At 41.1% G+C, this 20,297-nt stretch overlaps 1 protein-coding gene across 3 annotated transcripts in view; it reads left to right on the plus strand.

Annotated features, from left to right (window-relative positions):
• LOC126480922 (M-phase inducer phosphatase-like) overlaps window positions 1–20,297 on the plus strand; it is a 366,382-nt gene that overhangs the window by 342,488 nt on the left and 3,597 nt on the right. For 2 of the 3 annotated variants that reach the window (XM_050104331.1, XM_050104333.1), the window contains 7 exons: window positions 17,353–17,611; window positions 18,048–18,178; window positions 18,296–18,476; window positions 18,570–18,755; window positions 19,240–19,534; window positions 19,613–19,778; window positions 20,097–20,297. In XM_050104331.1, coding sequence (XP_049960288.1) covers window positions 17,353–17,611; window positions 18,048–18,178; window positions 18,296–18,476; window positions 18,570–18,755; window positions 19,240–19,534; window positions 19,613–19,778; window positions 20,097–20,297 — 1,419 coding nt within the window. Of the gene's footprint in view, window positions 1–16,692; window positions 16,783–17,352; window positions 17,612–18,047; window positions 18,179–18,295; window positions 18,477–18,569; window positions 18,756–19,239; window positions 19,535–19,612; window positions 19,779–20,096 lie in introns of those variants that run through there. The other variant, XM_050104332.1, reaches the window with a different exon arrangement.

Genomic DNA, 20,297 nt, shown 5'->3' on the forward strand with positions numbered 1-20,297 from the left:
GCATAAAACTTCGGAGCCAGATAACAGCAGTTCTTCTTTGAGCTGTGAGAAGGAAGAGTGTTCAACTGATTTCCAAAAAATGAACACACTACTTTTATTTTTACTTTGCCTCACCACGACAACTCTAGCTGCGACTACACTTTGCAGCGTCAGTTGAAGACGCGATACTTTCGGCAGAAATACTTTGAACTTAGTTTTTATCCTGCTGCTGTTCCCTGATCTTGAGAATTGCTCTAAATGGAACCTGATAAACTTAAAAATTTTGTGCTGAAACTGGCCGTGGCGGCCACTTTCCAAGTTGAGATTTCAACTGCCTATTGTCAGCCGCTAGCGCTGACTTAGGCCAGTCACCCATTCAGTGATATGGCAGTTGAATGCTAGCAACATTGTCTGGCTGTTCCATGCGGTGGAACATTTGAAGACAGAATTCAGCATTTCGACTTCGATCTTACAAATACCTATTTAGGTTTTTGTCATCAGTAGGCCCATGGGCGCTAATTTCTGGCCGCTGACAGCCTTAATACGCAACAAATTTTAATTCCATATACGGATACACTCTGCGAAAGAATTATGATACGATAGACATAGCGCGTTGGAAATTTTCTAGTCACGAGCACTTCGTCTTAATATCTCCTATGTACAATTTTGGAAGTCGATAATGGTGGTGACTGAGAAGCTGTCGAACACTTAAGAGTGTTTCGTAATTTTGGTCTCATGATGATGTGAAAAACTAAAGCTTAATTCTTATTCACCATCCTACTAGTACGCTGATTTACAGGCAATTTTTTAAATCACGAAGCAATCATTCTTTCGCCGTTTTTCAGTACCGTGCTCGAGTGAAGGAGCACGGTTGTTCAAACACTAGACTCAAACGTGAGGAGCGGGCTCACGTCACCAGAGAACCAGTGTCTGTGTCACCTCTCCTAACCAGAGGTGGCAAATGGAAGAACGTTTTCTTAAATAATGCCACGCCCGACTACTATCCTCTCCGTCTAATCCAATCGCATGCTCATTCAGTAGTGACAAAAACTCACTCACGAATAAGAAATTACCCTTGTAGCACACCGGAAAATAGTTTCAAATTCCGACACTTCACGTGCATTGTGCTATAAAGAATAAAGGAAGCGTTATTTGACTAACGTCTTCGGTCCATTCATTCTTTTTAGCTTTGCGAAGGAGTGGAACGCATTCTCTCTCTGACAAATATATTTTCAATTTTCGGGTGTTCAGCCAAGCTGGCAGTTTCATTCCTACACACAGTATTTCCTCTTCAGATGACACGATCTTAAAGACTCCAGACACTGAGCACTCATAGTTCGCTAGAAAACATGAATAGTTATCAGACTACCGTGCCTAGAATGGAAACAGCGCAGCTAGAGATTAGAGAAGAAATCACGTACTCTGTCGTCACCTGAATAATGTTCGTGGTACACAGTTAATTAAATTGTTTTCGATATTATCCATACATTGGCTGAACACGAAATAGATTTTAATGGTTGTGGTGTGATATTAACTGCACGTGCCATTCAGAATTAGATTCTTTATAGCAGCCTCTTCCATCTCCCGTTGGTTAATGTGCCCTTTCTTTGATATTTCTGAAAGACGACGCAAGCGAAGAAGAAAGGTAACTAATTGCAGAGGCCACATAGTAAAGTAATAGTTTCGCTGAGAGACTTGCAGAAATAGTTACTTGCTTATAGCCCACGTGGGGGGAAGCTACACAAATTTCTAATCTGTGTGGTGAGAGCCGGAGGAAGCTAGCGGTTTGTTCGCCGCTTGCGCTATCGTCTTGCGGACCTGCCTTCCTCCTCGGCGTGCCAACGCAGAACGGCGCATACGTATGCATTCTTTCGTTACGTGCAGGGTGTAGGCCACACTGCTATCCCCAGTTTGGAGGTTTGCCTGCAGAGATCATGGAGCTTCGGTCAAGTACCGCAAGCAAGGTAGTGAAAATGCTGTGTTCCCATGAAGGGAAAATAATTTTATTCTTTTAGCATGCGTAGTCGTAATAATTGTTGATATAATGCGAATTAGTTTAGTTACAATGTTTACATTATACGCAGATCCTGCTGCGTTGTTAGATTTGTCAATATCTAGTACATTATGTTGTGCAATATAAAATAATTAATTTTTTCAATTCATGATACATTGTGTAGTTAATCATTCTAAAAAAAGTTTCTACTTATTGTTGAAAAAACGCTAAGACTGAAAATACTGCAGTCGCGAAATAGATGTACACACGTTGCTCAACTTGAATTAGATAGGCATCACGTTCTGATACATAGAATGATGTTTCTATTGTACTTTCAATGCTGCGTCAGTCACTGTTCCAGCGTGCCGTGTTATCTGAGGCTTCATTTTAACTCATCTCAGAGCGTTGGAAAGAGACTCTAGAATGATGATTTTGTCCGTGTTATTGCCTCCAACCAGTCGGAATTACACTACAATCGTATCTCTAGCGCAACGCTCACCAAACTGTGCCCCGCGGGGAGTAAGTACTCTGCGGAAGACTATTAACGACATGGTGGGTTTTCCGGCATGTTGACGATACTAATTACTTTAAAAAATTGACTCCTGTATTATTAGTTATGATTTAAAACTGAAGTAATCTCTGAATAAAACAAGTTCTTATTTTTAAAGCTTTCTTAACCTCACAAATAAAAAAGGTGTTCCATCAAAGTTCCAGGATTCTCAAAAGTGTTCTGTCAGAGGAAATGTCTTAGAATCCCTTCTCTACTACAATAACAGAACTGTTGACCGAGAACTATTTTGCGGATGGACGTCCTTCACTAAATGAAAGGTTAATAGTACGTCAGAACGCTCATTATATCGTCCTAAGGCTACTGTGTAGAAGATCGTGAAAGGGATAACTGGAAATCCAGCAGAGTAAAGGTGTAACTGGTGGAAATACATTCTGACGAGGAAAAGTGTGAGCTCTTAGTTTCTGATACATTGGTTCGGGGAAATATAATTTCAAGGCCCTCGGGAGATAGACTGTGAAAGAGAATATGAGCTGCTTTTGTGATTATTCTTAAATGCCTACATCTAAGCCTACTTGCCGTGACTCTAAATTTAGTCATTGCTTAATTTTTTTCCTCTCTTGGCGGAATTTTGTGCTGTCGTGCATCTGAATACATGGAAATGCTATTTCTTTAATACAGTGGTCGTCAAACTTGCGGAATCAAATATTCATGCGGCCGTGTTTTACAATATGCATCTAACCCTTACTATAGTCAGTCTTCGTTGGCTCATAACATTTTATGTAGGTTACCAATTAATGATAAGATGGGAACATGAGAGACTCGAGGTGCCGCCCCACAATGTCTGTATTGGCTCTCGAGCAGAAAAGTATGACGAACACTGCTTTAAGAAGTCACTTCACTTGTTCCATCCATTTCAGACCGTCAGTCCGATACAATGTCAAAGCTTTATCTTGAAACAGCTAACTTTCTGTCGACGATATTGGCCATAGTGACTCGGACTGTGCTGGAGTAAGAATCCTTCAAGAGAAACACATTATTGGGTACTTTCAAAATAAATGGTAGTGTAACATTATGATAGTACCTGGAATAAAAGGAAAGAAAAGAGGATAATAGGCTACTGATTCTAAACGTGATCACTTCGCATTTTAAAATACCCCGATCATATGTTGGGTTAGCTGTTCAATATGGGCAGCAGAGAATGACATTATTTCAGTCCTTACTAAAGAACTATTGCAACTTGATCTCCCTGGATGTAGCTCGTATTTCTGGACGCAGGCATTGCGAGCGTCATGCCAGACAGAGGTTTCTCGTTGTTTTCGTTCCGCCGTCGTCCACGAAATCCGTGTCGTAACGCACATTTTGGCAGCAACTCAACTTTCAGTATATAGAAACACACAAAGAGAGACGAGGACGCACAGTGAGGAGTTGCTCCTCTGGCCAAAGAGACGTGCTGACTGAACGGGCGCTGGCGGCGGAGTACGACGGTAGCCCGCGGCGCGGCGCGCCTCCTTGTCGCGTGCCGAACAGCTGTTGGCCTCCCACGCGGGCCGCAGCACGTGACACGCGCTATTTTGAGCGCGGCGCACTCCCCCGCGGCACTGGAGGCCAGAGAGCTCGCACCCGGCACGCGACCGTCTGTCGCCCTGGAGGCGATCGCGAGGCGACTTGAAAAGAAACACGGTGGACGACTGGAGTACTTTGCACCATTGCCAAGTGGCAAGTAGCTCGAGGACAGCCTGTAAGCAGGGGGGCAACAATCGTTTCGACACGAGGAATTGCCGTTGTATTGAGAAACGTAATTCAGCTTGAAGGCATTGCTTTGTGACTCGCATATCCGAAACGGGTACACGAATGGGTTTCGATTAATGTAACGCGCCAGCCGACCGCGGTGGACGAGCGTTTCTAGGCTCTTCAGTCCGGAACCGCGCGACTGCTACAGTCGCAGTTTCGAATCCTGCCTCAGGCATGGATGTGTGTTACGTCCTTAGGTTGGTTAGGTTTAAGTAGTTCTAGGGGACTGATGACCTCGGATGTTAAGTCCCATAGTGCTCAGAGCCATTTGAACCATCTAACGCGCCTGTGGCACGCACTCGAGCGATACTAACCTAGTCATTCTCCTTTTGGAGGCAAAAATAAGCGATTGTGGCCGAAGTTGAGAGAACATGAAAAGCAGACTGGCACTAGCAATAACATGATTCCTGATCAAGGGAAATCAGTTACTTCTCGTTTATCCCACCTGGTATTGATGGCATATACCATGAGTTCCTTTAACATGTTGGTCAAGGGGCAGTGCAGTGGCTAGCTGCACTGTTCAACCAAATCCCCGTAACAAGCAGACCGCCAAATCTTTTGAAGAGAAAGAAGATTATTGCCAACCTGAAGCTGTCAAAATATGGTAACGGTCCTGAAGAATTAAAGACCTATTGCACTTCTGTCTGCTGTTGGAGAGAGCACAATAGGATAGCACCAACTATCTTAAAAAACATTACTTTAGTACAGGCTGGTTTTAGACTAGACCGCAGCTGCAGCGATCAAACGCTAGCATTTTCAACTTCATAGAGAAGGGCTTCGAAGATTAGAAGAAATCAGTGACCAAATTTATTGACTTAACATCAGCATAAGATACAGTACGGCGGAAAGGCCTGCTTTTAAAGTTCGTAAGAGTAATTTCACATAAAAGAATCGCGCCACTACTCAGTAACATGCTGGAAATTTCAAGTTCACCTCAATGGTCAAGAAAGCAGGGTGACAAGATGTAAAATTTAAATGACGAACTACCACAAGTATCTGTATCGGCGCCGCTACTCTTCAGTTTATTTGTTGTCGACTTACCAGTAACGAAAGCAAGAACATTTATCTTTGCTGACATAGCCGTGATGGCGCAGTCCAACGATTTTCAACCTCTGAAATGACTCTCAAGCAGGATTTGCTAACGCTAGATGAGTTCTTTTAATGTATGTCGACTCAAAGTAAATGAAAAGAAAAAAAAGCTCAATCTTCCAAGTTTCACCCGAGTAACAGTCACGCTGACTGTAAACCGCAAACAGCATTTAGAAATCAGCTTCTGTCATATAACGCATTCCGAAAATGTCTTGTCGCGACCCCGAAACGCTCACTAACGTATAGAAAAAATAGCCTCTAAAATGAGAACAAGAAACAATGTATTACACGAACTCTGTGGAACAGTTGGGGAGCTAAGGCTTCCGTTCTGAAAACAACTGCCCTCTCACTCGTTTATTCTGTTGGTGAATATTGCTGCCCAGTATGTTTGAATGGTGTTCATATAGATATGGTTGATACACTGCTGAATGTGATCATAGAACTGTATCTGCCACCATAAAATCTACACTCACAGAACGGCGACCTGCTCTGTCTAATATCTAACCTTCGAAGATACGTCAAGCTGCGTTGAAAAGGGAATGATAGAAGAAATGTTCCCCAAATCCCGAGCTGCTACATCATCAGGACCGTGATGTCATTCAAAGGCAACGGCTTAAGTCAAGGAAACCCCTTCTGGAAACATGGCAGAAGGTTCACTTCTGAAGGATTACAGCCAAACAGCATGGGGAGATGAGTGGTTCGGAGCCAGTCCTCACTCCGAAGGTCTCGTAGTGGATCCTACGCGAGCACCTCCTGGATTCCATCTACCTAGGAAGTTGTCGATCACCCTAAATCGCTTACGCACCAAACACGGGAGATGCCATGATTTGAAGCGAACTTGCTCAAGTAAAGATACGTGGTGAATAATGTCTCACGTTTTAAAGCTCTCACGAGCGATGTTACATCATTTACGTCAAATTCGGCTGCCCCTTGGTGCAGTTATATGCAGTGCTGCATTCAGTGTGACGGCGCCACATTGTATACTGTTCGTTTTCTCTTCACAATCTATCCAAAACAAGACACGACACTACACTACACTACACGCTCACCTCATCGCGGTCGGTGACACGAAATGGTAATAGTTAACACACCTGACACGCAACTGCTGAAGTGGTGACAACTAGAATGCCTTGCACCAAGCCTTCAGCCATCCGAGTGAAGAGGAAGACAAAGAAAATAAATTGGCAACCGCCGTGTCTTCATACAAAAAGAAGTCATCTCGACATAAGACAGATGAACGTGGAGGACAAGATATCGGTCCACCTTCGTCCATCCACTGACCCGGACATTTTGCGTGTAGGTGCGTTCCGTCACATACATTAAATGTAAAAGAGCACAGTCTTTCGCAAGATGCATCCTATGTACTTCGTGTACGTCTCACAACTGGGATCTATGTTGATACAAATGTCTTACTTTTGCTCGAGAAATGCTTAAGTATCAAGCATTCTGTCGATGCAGCCAGTATGTAAATAATTTAACAGATACTGGCGGCAGCTTTCTAATACAGTTCACGAATGACGCTGCTGCTGGAGGGTGAGCAGGATTTCACAACAAAAATTCAGGAAATTGTGGAAAGACATAAAGCTGACTTGCAATATGCGCAGCTACATTTTCATGCAAGTAGATGGAAATTCGGATCCGTGGTAAATTCGTATTAAATCACAGTAGTAATATATCTAGGCCTGACGAAACCATTCAGGGAACGTCAGAATTTTCACAAGACTGATATAGCGGAAAACCGTATAACAGATAAGATTTATACGTAAATTGTGAGTGTCATGTAGGATCTCGTAGCTTCTGATGCGACCTAGTACAAAACACCGAATTTTTAAAAGTTTTCTCGCATGTTTTTTCAACACAAAGTTTATTAGAACCAAATTGTAGTGCTGATTCTGGCAATTACTTCCACTTAGTTCTATAACATCTACATGTTTCACAAAATACAAAATTATCGCCATTTGGTATTTTTTGTGATCCTTCCAAGGCATTTGACTGTGTAGATCATGTCACACTCTTAGAAAAACTCATGTTTTATGGAATTCAAGGCTATACATACAGCTGGTTTGAATCATACTTAATGAACAGAAAGCAAAAAATTATGCTGAATAGCACAATTAATGTTGGGAGGGTGGTAAATTCGAGTGAATGGGGAGTTATCACAAAGGGAGTCCTACAGGGTTCGATTTTAGGTCCTCTGCTGTTCCTTATTCATATGAATGACCTCTCACTTAACGTTCAGTAAGCGGAACTAGCACTTTTTGCAGATGATACGAGTGTAATAATAAATCCCATTGGAGAAAAAGCAACTGAAGATGTTGTTAAAGATGTCTTTCAAAGAATTATTAAGTGGTTTTCAAAAAATGGACTCTCCCTTAATTTTGAAAAAAAAAAAAAAGACCTCACTATATCCAGTTGTGCACACCGAATAGTGTCATACCGACAATTGATGTAGCACATGAACAGGCCTCAGTTAAGAGGGTAGATTTCTTCAAATTTTTGGGTGTTCACATTGATAACTTGAACTGAAAGAAGCGTATTACTGAGCTTCTCAAACAATTAAGTTCAGCTTCTTTCGCTCTGCTTATAATCACTAGTCTTGGTAATAAACAGATCAGCCTCCTAACGTACTTTGCATATTTTCACTCAATAAACTCTTATGGAATAGTTTTCTGGGGTAACTCACCACTTAGACATAAAGTATTGATTGCACAAAAGAGAGCAGTGAGAATAATTTGTGATGTTCACCCAAGGACGTCATGTAGGCACCTTTTCATTTAGTTCGGTATTTTAACTGCACCATCAGAGTACATACATTCGCTAATGAAATTCGTTACAAATAACCCATCTCAAAAAACGTAATATTAATGTTAGCACTATTCATGTGTGTATAGATATCGTATAATCTGACTTGTTCCTCATCATATCGATAAAATAGTCGGGAAAATGATCTACGGAACATGACATAGCTAAACTAAACAATAACTCGCTCAAAAAATTCAAGCAATTGAAGCACAATTACTAAAATAAATAAAATAATAATAAAGTGTCTGTGTATTTTTATAATTTTTGTTTTATTTTTGTAGGTATATACTTAAATTACTAGAAATTACTAGAAACAGTTCTCTTAGCAACATTACGAGTATCTTGCTACATTAAATTTCAAACTTTATATTCCTTGGTTTCCTTAACCCTTCGGTGGGCGCGCCTGCGGCAGATAGCCGCAAGATTTAGTTTTCTGTTAGTATCACAGATAGCGTTACAGTTACGTCCACGTCCAGATACATATTTGTTGTTCTCAACGGATGTCACCACCTTCTACATTTGCGCTATTCATGCTTTCAGCAGTTCGGTCGCTATTGTTGTTTGAGACGTGAGTGTTGTGTTCGCGGTGTGTTTGCCGCCACGCGCCTTGTGATGAATTTTCTATACTTGTGTTTTTCTTTCGCCTCAAGGCAATCTTTCTTTTATATTAGTATATAATGATTATTCGAATCTAATCAGAGTTCCCATATGCAATTTCAATTACTTTTTACAGTCTTGGATATTGATTTGCTACAATATATTACTTTTACAAAGACATGTGTTTCATTAGGTCTCATAAAAGCGTGGAAATGGAGAAAAAGAAGGCATTTGACAGGCACCGTCTAATTGTAAGTCCTGAAGACCATGAGAAAGTACTGCGAGAATTGTCAGAAGAAGAATTACAAGAATTGTCAGTTTCAAGAAGAAAACCACAGCAGTGACTCCGAACAATCAACAGAGGAAACAGATGACCACCTGGTTGAAGAGGGGAGACAACAGAGGTTTACCGATTTTACGTTGGAAAAGATAAAGAAACTATTTGGATAAGTGAATCGCTTCCTCCTCCTCCTAAAACCAAGGCCAAGAACATCCTAAAAGTTTTGCCAGGTCCAAAAGCAAGTGCTGTAATTACGGAAAAAGAAATTGATGCATTTTACGTATTTATTACTGATGGGATGATCATTTTTCTGTAGGTTAAAAATGTAAAACTAATTGCGCTGCAAAAGCAGCAATGCGTCCACTTATGTAAGTATGAAAGCCGCGCCCACCGAAGGGTTAAGATACCTTCATCTTTGCTGTTCTTCTTCAACGCTGACCAATAGCTGGCTATCACATTTCCATTCCATCATCACTAGTACTACTTCACCACCTCCTTAATGTGTTGCTGTAAGCGTCCTGCTTGGACTTCGCTGCAGTGTCCCAGTTTTTAAGTAAAAAAGAACGTGAGTGTACTTACAGCTCAAGTTCTTCAAATTTGCTAACACAAATGTTTTGTGATTTTGCTGTTTCTTATCCTCTAGAAAGTTTTCCGTAACCGCCATGAAGGCAGTAGGTGGATCTTTTTCTCTAACATTCATTATATATTGAAATTTGTGATCCTTCAGCAGTTCATGAATTTCAGGTCCCAAAAAATTGCAGCTTTCAATTTTCTTGACTGAAGAAGGGAACTTTCAGAGAAGGGTACTTCAATCAGGATTCATCTTATGGAAGATATCAGGCTCAAAATATATCCGATTTGGCCAAAACTTTACGGTGCAGTAATTATCCTTGGCTTTTATTACTCATTCATCTAAAAACAGGACTTTTCATGTTTTCAACTTGATTCCCTCATAATATCTATAATTAAAAATAAACATTACTTCATTGTGTAAAAACACGCGATAGAAGAAAACTAAGTACAATTTCGAAAATAGCATTAAAAAGTTATTGAAGTTCACATATTCACATACTCTCACCAGATATGATAATAATAGAAGTTAAATGACTTAATGTATCTGTCTGTGGTTATTTCCGAACGGATCTCAGCAGGAGGAGGGGGTAGCAGAGAGAGAGAGAGAGAGAGAGAGAGAGAGAGAGAGAGAGATTCGAATAATCACGACATAAACTTTTCATTATTTACGACGACCACTATTCTAATACTTCGTTCTCAAGTCATTGCTTTCATGATCACTTTCCTCCTTGAACTTACATGCTAGAACAACTAAGTAAAAGAATTAGGTGTGCAGCCTATATATGTCTGCAATCTTAACAAGCAGTCCTCGTCTGAATATTCGTCTTCCAAGAGACCACTGCTTGTGCATTCCTTGTGAAGCCTCTCATTGTGGGCCAATGTGGTAAACATCTGCATCCCCTACTTTTCTTGTTATTCCAAAGTGGCTGGAACCAGGCCTGTGCTAATGACGTTAAGAGATAAGAGCCCCTCGGATGCCATTTGCCTTGTACCTGGGCCCTAAGCACTATTGTGTTTGAACAAGCACAGACCCTTGGCCGGATGAGTCAGTTTTACCGTACAAATCACGTGGGCAGCGGCCGGGATTTCTCCCACTAGCGAACGGAGAAGCCGTTCCGCACTGAAAATATTCACGGACATTTTGTGTTAGGAACAAATTTAACTTTAACTGTTTCAAATCTGGACCTTTTAACTACAAACAGATCAGGCAGTTATCAAGCGGTAGAGGTGCCGTAATAGAGCCGAAATATCGGACACTGAAAGTACTTAGATACTTCGCTTAAATTTCACTTCTTTGCGTCTGTTTCAAATGTGGTGATTTGATGATATGTTTACCCGTCTCAATATAAATTTCTGAGAGGTATGAAGAAGGCACGAGCAATATGTATCGTTCTGCTACGTGTATAAATGGTCGTTACTACTGAAAAAAGCGTTTAAAGCGTCATTAAACTTATAAATATGAAGATTTTGCCATCGTAAACGGTATCAGAGTGTATTAGATCACACCTTTTGCGAATTTACTACGATGTAATAAAAGACAAGTAATGTAAAACGTATGATATAGCGATAGAAGTTTGTACAATGTCGAGTTCGGAAGATTCGTGATGTAGAATTTCCCCAAAATGCAGTTCACTGCAGATTATAAGAGTCATTCTGTGCCAACTGTAGTTTGGTTTATGAAGACACAGTGAGCCGATAATTACCCACTATTAACGACTAGTAACAGAGCCATTTGTTGTCAGTTGAGTTCGTGTACATACTTTCCTTGCAAAATTGCCCATATGGCACACAAGATTAAAGACACTGCCTGGAGCAAGACGCATGCCCCATACCTTGTCTCTTGCGGACTACTCTAGAGTACTTCCTGGCATGTGAGATTAACCTGATAAGTTGTAAATCGTTAACGAAGTGTTCGCCAGTGTATATTTCAGTTCGCATAATCAGTGTGTGCACTATTAAAAAGGATAAAAGCTATCTTTTCAGATGAAGACCTGCGATCAAATGATGATTCCTTCAATATTTGTATTTAATGCTCGGTTTCTACTTCAGGAGGACTGCGTATGTGTTTAGATATGCCAGCTCCTTTAAAATTAATTATGTATTGTGGCGAGTATGAGATATTTCGAAAACCAGCACTCATTTCCAATTTCAAGAGCTCGAGGTGCTACACTTTTACCGTAGAACACTGATGCGTTGTTTTTCACGAGCAAAGTTTAGCATTTTATACTTCGTCTTTACTCCAGTGTAGCCTGCAGCGAAACACCTACTTGGAAATCGAAATAATTTTCGAAGCATGTGGTGCTTATCATAGAAAATAATTACTTACATCGTAACTGGCTACGAAAGTATTCATTGTCGGTGAGGGTAACATTGCAAATCCTTACTCATCAGGCGTTACCATCGTAAATCGTTCACTTCTGTCCCCTTCTTGGAAATATTCCCGGATGGGTACATCGATGAATTCTAAGTTTCCTGCTTTGCAGAGGAGTTGTCGATTCCAGTTTCGCTTTATTTTTGTCGTTCGACAGTCGTCTGCGCGTACTCTGAACTGTGGTCGTCTGTGTGCTTGCTTTCTGGACTCTATCCAGACGATGATCACCGCTGTGGCGACTGCCGAGTGGTAGGAAGTGGATTCGTCAACTCGGGTGGAAAGTTGAAAACATGGTCAACCAAGGACCTAGAGACAACCGCAGGCTGTTTTGAGGCCTCGTTGTCAAGTACTAATAAATACGTACACGTCGCTGAACATCCTTTCACTTCTAGGCTGGTATATTATTTTAAAGAAAATCGGTAAGTTGTTTCATTGCCTGGCTTGTACCTTGCTATTAAAAAATGTTTTTATGGGAGCTTTGTAGGTTTGTATACGCAGGAAGAGAAGTGAAAGCCACCCACGAATGAATTAACTTACAGAACAAATGAACGACCGATGCTTGTGTAATTGTCATTATTCTGGGACCCACACCAGAAAAGACTGACAGAAAAACTAGAATAGATTAAAAGAGCAGCGTGTTTCGTCACAGGTTCGCTTAGCAAGAGTGAAAGCGATAAAAGAGGCGCTTTGCATAACTATGTGGTTTATTGTTAAAATTTCGTGGACGTGCTTTCTTAGAAGGGTCAACCAGTATAATCTGTGCTCTTATGTATATCTCGCGAAAAGACCGTGAAGGGAAAAGGAGAAAGATTAGCACTATTTCTTCCCGCGTGTCATTTGCGACTGGATTAGGAAACGAGGGAAATGACGGTGGAACTCGAAGTAACCTCCATACACCGTGAGGTGGCTTAGGGAATGTGGATGTAGAAGTAAAATATGGCCTCAGCAATGCAAGTGTTACGAGTAATGTCGGAGGTCAGCAGTTAACAATACTTGCTTTAATTACAGGATGTACGTATAGCCACATTCTGTAATTAAGTTAACGCACGGTTGCTGGACTTTAGCCTATAACAATGTTAAAAATTTCGGTATTTGCCTTAATTGCACATTGTTACAGTTGTCGTCCTCGGATGCTTCCGCAGAAGCGTCACAGCGAGACCCGAGCAGCGCAAAGCTGCGTCCGATAGGAAGTGTTCGTCCTAGTTTCCCCATTGTGCGGCGCCGTAGTGGGGTGGCGCACCTTTTGTGCGGAGCCCGTCGCGTCGCGCCAAAAAGTTTAGCCTGCCGCCGGCGGGCAGTTCACACGGGGCGGCCGCATCCCCCTGATTCCCAGGCCGTGGCTTACAGGTGACAACCCCGCAGCTGCTGGCTGCCACACACTGGGGCACCTCACCTCCTCTGCCAGACTGGCCCTGCTACTTGCAGTCGGCGGCGCTGCCAGCTGCTTGAGAGACAAGGCGCGATAACAGCCCACGTCTACATGTGTACTTCGCAAGCTGCGGTATAGTGTTTGACAGCGGGTACATCAGCTTATGAGTGTGTGAAGAATTACTGTCTGTCTGCCTCTGTACGCGCACTAGTCTCCCTTAACTTTTTCTCGTGATCCGTACCTACCCGAGGTATATGCTGATGGCAGCAAAGTGATTGCACGGTGGTCATCGCATACAGGTTTTCTTAAAGTTGCCCAACAAGGTCTCTCAAAAACTACATAGTCATTTAAGGATTCCCATTTAGTGCGCCGAACATTTCTGTTAGACTTTCGTATGAACCATACCAACCAGTTAGAACCATACCAGCGCGTCTCTGAATACGTTCCATGCCTATTGTCTTGCCTACTTGATGCGGAGTGCGAACACTGGAACAGTACATCAAAGTCGGTCGGACTATCGTTTTGTATGCAATTTCTTTTACAGGCGCATTGCATTTTCCCAGAACCTTTACTATACATCTAATCTTCCATTCATCTCCCGTAATACTCATTTTACATGGTGATCACATTTCATATAGCTTCTTAGTATTAACCTAAGACGCCTAGACAACGTAACATACTCAAGTAGATCACCACTAACCCTACAATCAGATACTATATCATTCTTTCTACTCGTTGTAAATATTATTTTACATTAACCGAAATTCAAGTGTAGCTTTTGTCACACCATGTGGAAATTTTGTCCAAATCTTCCTGCAATTCCTTTATGATCGTCCAACGACGTTACTTTTCCAGTGCACAACAGCATCGTCAGCGAACAATGTTATAGTACTGTTAATCCTGCCGATAAATCGTTCGTGTATGTTTGAAACGGTAGTCCTATTACACTTCCTTGGGGGAACACTAGATGTTCCTTTCTGTGGACCATTCGCCGCCTAGTCCAACGTCCTGATATCTGTTCGACAAACGTTTCTCCAGACAACCAGAAATTTGCAAACGTACATCCTTTTACACAGCCCCAACTCAAGTTTAGGCTAAATCCTTTTTAAATGTATCACAAGCTTTACGACATCTTACACAGCTGGGCTAGCTTTGCTTCATTTACTTACTGCCACCAACACAACAGTACCATTTTGTTGCAAGACACATGTACCTAACCGGCTTTCGGACCAATGCTAGCTGTTTATCATCCATTAAACCATATTCTTTGCGACTTGTCCTGATAGCTAATTAGGCACACGGGTCACTAATGATTTCTTTCTCCAGTACAACATAACTTTCAAGAAAGTGTTGCGAGATAAAACTTACGTAGTTCCAGTTGGGTCTAAGGGGGGACCGACAAAATTATCGAACGAGGACAGTCCTGGAGGCTTCTCGACCCCTCTCACTAATTGTAATGTAATTCCGCTATTGATCAGGGAAAAAATTAACTGCGATCATGTGTTGCTATTCGTGTAAGCATATCTATACAAATGGTATCGCTTGGTCAAGTGTGTCACTTATCTGCTTGATACTACGTTAAACATAACATTACTTCATTCAGGGCGGTGGTTTTCTACTCCAGTTTCTGAGGAACGTGAAATTGCTTCGCGTCATCAGCACCATAATCTAAACTGCATGTGTATGAATCTGCAGTTGAGAAAGTTCTGTGAGCAGTGGTAGTGTCGGGTAAGTTCAACACCAGCTGCTTAGCAAGCAAAAGCTTGTGATGGTGGTGTAATCAAACGTTACGTTCGGTCTAAAGTTGGACCCGATTTAGTATAATATTTCATATTTATATGATTTTACGTGGGGAGAGAAGCAATAATGTTGTGTTAAGTACAAGCACTGGACCAAAAATAAGAAAATTGAGTGTGGAATTATCGATAATCAGACGAAAAGTTTATTCGTTCTTTTACTGGTCGAATTACTACTCTTACGAGGAACAGGAGATCCCATTGTGATACAGTTTGCTGCTGTGACGGCTAACCTTTTTTGACTGAAGATAGCATGAACGCTCTCTTCATACAATGAAATGGTTACTCAGTAATCCATATTGTTAGTGTGTAAAGTTAAGCTATAACAACACAAAAATGAAACAACGCATTTTTGATTGAGTTTCACATTAAAATTACAACCCTCTGAATTATTTCGTTTGTTAATCAATTGAAGCTTATCTATTTGGAACGCATAGGCTTTCAGCGATGTATTGTTTCGGGGTGGTTGGGGTTAGGTTTTACAGTATAATTTCTAAGCCAGATCTGGTTCATAGCTTCCAGTGTCATCTTTTTGTGAGTGATAGTTTACCTGAAACACTATGCATGTTCTGACATGTCTGCAAATGACTTTTGCTGTTGTAAACATGCTATCAACGTTAACATTGGTATCGGCTCCGTCGGCGAAAATAAGTGCTACATATTATTGAAGACAGAGAGCGATGAAACAAATTTAAAACCAAATGTAACCTACGCATGGATATCATGCAAAGCAAATGAATAACGTTTCATAAAATGAAACTTAAGAAATCGTTATTTCATTTTGCTGCTGGAAATCTTGAAGAGCGTAGTTGAAGCAATATAAGTTATGTGCAACAGAGAACGCTCTTGAAGTTTAACAGTAAATCACTTTGGATGATACCAACGAATCATTTCGGAAACGGAAATAGTCGAGGATTTGCCATATTCTTAGTGCAATGGACTTTATGCGAAAAAAGATAATCACCGCCTTGTCAGTGAAAAGAATGGCGAGGAATATACGTACGGCTGCAACGGAAAGTAATGTGAATCGTATTGTGATTAAATTCTGTACATCCTGTTTCGTGGCAAAACAAAACACGCGCTAGTGTGTTTACGGGATTCAGCCTTGGACTCGGTCGGTTCGTAAACCTTGCGCGGCATACTGAGCGGGTGGGAACATTGCCCCGTCGTGCAGGTCGAAGACTTCTCAATTATGTACACTCAGTTCTTCCGTAACTGAGATATGATGTATCTCATCGGGTTTTTCGTTTTCCAGAGATTGTTTAGCTACTGCTTAGACATAAACGTAGTTACTGACAACATGGTGCAGACATCTGTATGTAGCTTCTTAGTGCATGTTGGAGATACTGACTACTGCTTTGCAAGTTCTGTGCAGTTCACATGATAGGAAAAGGTGTCTCCATTCTTGGCGGGCATGGCGTAGCTTGCTGCCTCCTGATTGGCCACTGCGGCGTCACACTCCCCACCACGCGTAACCCCCACCACAAGGCATCTCTCGCCGTGTTTTGGCGGCTCTGTTCTGACAGAACACCGCCAGCGCCGACGGCGGAAGGAGCTGACGTTCACAGTAACTACTGCAAGATGATGAGGGAATCTTCACCGGAATGCTGCGAGATCGGCGATTGTTGCAGGTCAGATATCTCCCACGTTAGGACGTCGCTAAAGATTCAACAACATTCAAATCATAAAGGGCATTATTTACCTTTTTTCACCAACGAATTCTGATGAATTCATAGTGTCCCTTGGGAAGCTACTCACCGAGTCAACAATGTACATCTCGCATCTGTTATGTTTAAAAGTGTGTGATCTCCGAATAGTTAAAGTGACGAATGTCTTCAACGTCGGCTGTCACATCATAGAACACATTGAAGTTGTGATGGCCAAATTGTTTTAGTTTTCTTCGCTCAGGAACCGAAGGATAAATTTTTGAGTGTTTGTGAAACTTGCAGTTTTCCATATAGAAAGTGTTCCAAAAGTGTTGTTTGCAAGACGATTAGAAATAATGCCCGGCAAGGGGAGTGTGAGACGTATGTGTAAACTCGTTTCATGTTGTGTCGTTGAACAAAACGTTTGATACACACTGAACCAAAATCGCACCAGGTGTATCAAACCGTAGGAGAAACAGAAATAACATGGAATGCAAGTAACTCTTCCCGTGTGCTATTTCAAGAATCCAACTGATGGTGCTCTTCTTTCCACAGGTTAATGAAAAACGTAATGAAACTACCAGACGCAGCGTTCGGCAATTACTCGACCGGCAATCTTCCTGTGTACAACAGCAAATCGCGCGGGTTATGCCGCAGGATAAGTCTTCAGCCTTTATCCCTTAACCACGATGACAGAAACAAGCCTTCTGGCGCAGGAAACAAGGAGAACGGGTCACCAAATAAAGATCGCACGAGTCAACATTCGCAGCTTTCGTTTGGAAGCCCGTCGAAGCCATCAGTCAGCCCGTCAAAGGTACGTACACCCATGGGTCTTCCCAGAAACATGGTTTTCACACGATTGAGGCGGCCCTCGTTTTATTCCTCTCTCGCTCACTTTGATGGTTTCCGTGCCTTTCCATGTTGAGCTCCACATTTGAACGCCAAAATAAATGGTCTCCGTTACTGAAATAGTCTTTTATTATCCAGTTGTCGATGGTAACTTACCATTTCCACCACCTTAACGTGTAGAAACAGTGTAAGCTTAATAATAAAGCTATTCAAAGAAGCAATTTCATCCAAATAGCAGATATAGATATACCTGGTCGTCCAGAAGCAGTCACACAGTGAACAAATGTGCAAATGGTCAGATACAGCAGAAATGTGGAGTTCAGTCCCTGTATTTTTGGCATGGTGTATTTATAGAAATGTTACCTAAAATTGTAGTTTGTAATAACATTTTCTTCTGACAGTTTGCAGTGGTTAGACAGGCTAGCAGTGGTAGTCTGAGACCTCGCCAGCCACTAGAAGACTATGATGCAAATTCTCAGGATAGTGGTTGCTGTACAGCACCTGTTGAAAAGGATGTTGCTGAAGCCTTCAGGTAGGATTTTACGCTTATCTGTTAATTTAATATTATTTTTGGAAAAATGGTTTGAATACAGTTAAGACCTTACAAACTCTTTGAGAAGAGCAATTAGCAATGGCTGGGCTTTTTCAGATTCACTGAACCACTTGGAACTGCTCCTCGCCGTTTACTTGTGGAACAGTCACCGCGGAAAGATTTATTCATTTCTCCAATGAAATCTGCAAGAGGTGCTCTTTTCCATAGTTTCTCATCTAGTTCTGGAAGTGAATCAATTGATGATGGTTTTATGGAGCTCCTTGAATGCGAAAAGCTGGTATGAATTGTTTTTTCTTCTCAGTATTTTCCTTTTTTTAATCAAGTGACCCTGAAGTTTGTCATGGTGTGTATTGTGTTCATTACTTCGCAGGATGAAGATGCTCAGCTTCCTTCAGGAATGAACACACTACTTTCAGGAGCACTGAAGGAAGTTAACAGAAGAAGTCCATTAAAGGAGAAAGGGAACAGTCCACAAACTTCACCATTCAAAATCACATTGAGGCCACCAGAGCAAAAATACTTTGGCAGAAGCTTGTCTTACTGTGGTCAGCAAAAGGTACTACAATTGACTTACATAGCATGGATTTCAGAATGTTTTTCTGGCAGTGAACTTGGCTTGGGTGTTTGATGTTGTGTTATAAAATTGTTACATTAAAATACATCTTTGTGAACAGGTGAATGATGATGATGTAGTTGGTGGTGTGTCCTGTGTTATTAGTGTCTTTGAGACTACAAATTTTCTCCATAGTTTTTTATAGTGACATCTTATTTAAGCTGTTTAGAGTTTGACAAATTATTAATAATTATTGATTCTAAAGCAGCAGATATTTTTCAGCTGTCCTGTTCCCCACTCTTCCTACCTAAGAGAAACAGTAATGAAATACCTAAGCATGTTACCCATGAATAATTACTGCCCACTGTTATGTATTTTGGAGAACTCCATTGTTTGTCAGTCCTTTCTTTCCTATTTGTTTTGTGGAGTTGTAAATTTTGAACTTGAATATTCAGAATTTTTTAACATGTAACTATTTTCTTCACAGGTCCGTAATTCCTTATTTTCATCACCGGGAAGTAACTCCTCAAGTCCTTGTGTCTCTCCAACTGTTGAAGCTATTAGAGCATTTAAACGACCCGAGCCCCCTTGTGGAATTATTAGTCCACTTGAAATAAAAAGACACAAGTCAAACACATGCATGTCTATTGCAGAGAATGAAGCTGTTACACATACAGCAGTGAAAGGCACACTTTTTAGTTATGGATTTGAGAGACACTCAGTCAAAATACAGCGGAGTTTTTCAGAAACTGAAGCTACTATAAAGCGTGCCTTACAGAAAGGTTAGTAAATCTTAAAGCTATGAATTATTTGTATTTAACGTCAGGGGAATGTTTGTAATCGAGATTTATTTATTGCAGCATCGCAGGAGCCTGATCTCATTGGTGACTTCACAAAGCCATTCATATTACCATTAATGGATGGCCGCCATCAGGATTTGAAGTCAATTTCACCAGAAACATTAGCTTCACTTATCAGGGGGCAATACAAAGATTCTGTAGCATCGTACACAATTGTGGATTGTCGGTAAGTTTTATGTCTGCAGGTACATGATTGCAAAATTATCTTTATTTTATTTATGTGACCTTTTTTTGTTTGGAAGTGTTAGTTACTGGTTTGTCATCTGCATTTAAGAACATGGCCCTACCTTAACCATTAGATTTTTTGTGTGTGACATAGCTTACATGCAGGTATCAAAATGCAAGTAACGAAGAGATTGATGTAAAAATTATAATTTATATGAGAGACAAAAGTTGATTTTGTAAACAGTAATTGTCAGATTATTTTTGTTGTCGGCATGTTGCTTATAGGTGAAAGTTAATTTTTCAAATATACATTTCCCAGGTATCCATACGAGTATGATGGAGGACACATACAGGGTGCTAGAAACTTGTATACGAAAGACCAGATATGGAAGGAATTTGTTGACATTCAAAGACCTTCCAACCGCAGCTCCAATGGAGATGATCAAAATGTATCTTCCGATGAAAAACGAAATATATTGATCTTCCACTGTGAATTTTCATCAGAAAGGGGACCTAATAT

This window comes from Schistocerca serialis, chromosome 5 (assembly GCF_023864345.2).
Source record: "Schistocerca serialis cubense isolate TAMUIC-IGC-003099 chromosome 5, iqSchSeri2.2, whole genome shotgun sequence".
Lineage (NCBI taxonomy): Eukaryota > Metazoa > Arthropoda > Insecta > Orthoptera > Acrididae > Schistocerca > Schistocerca serialis.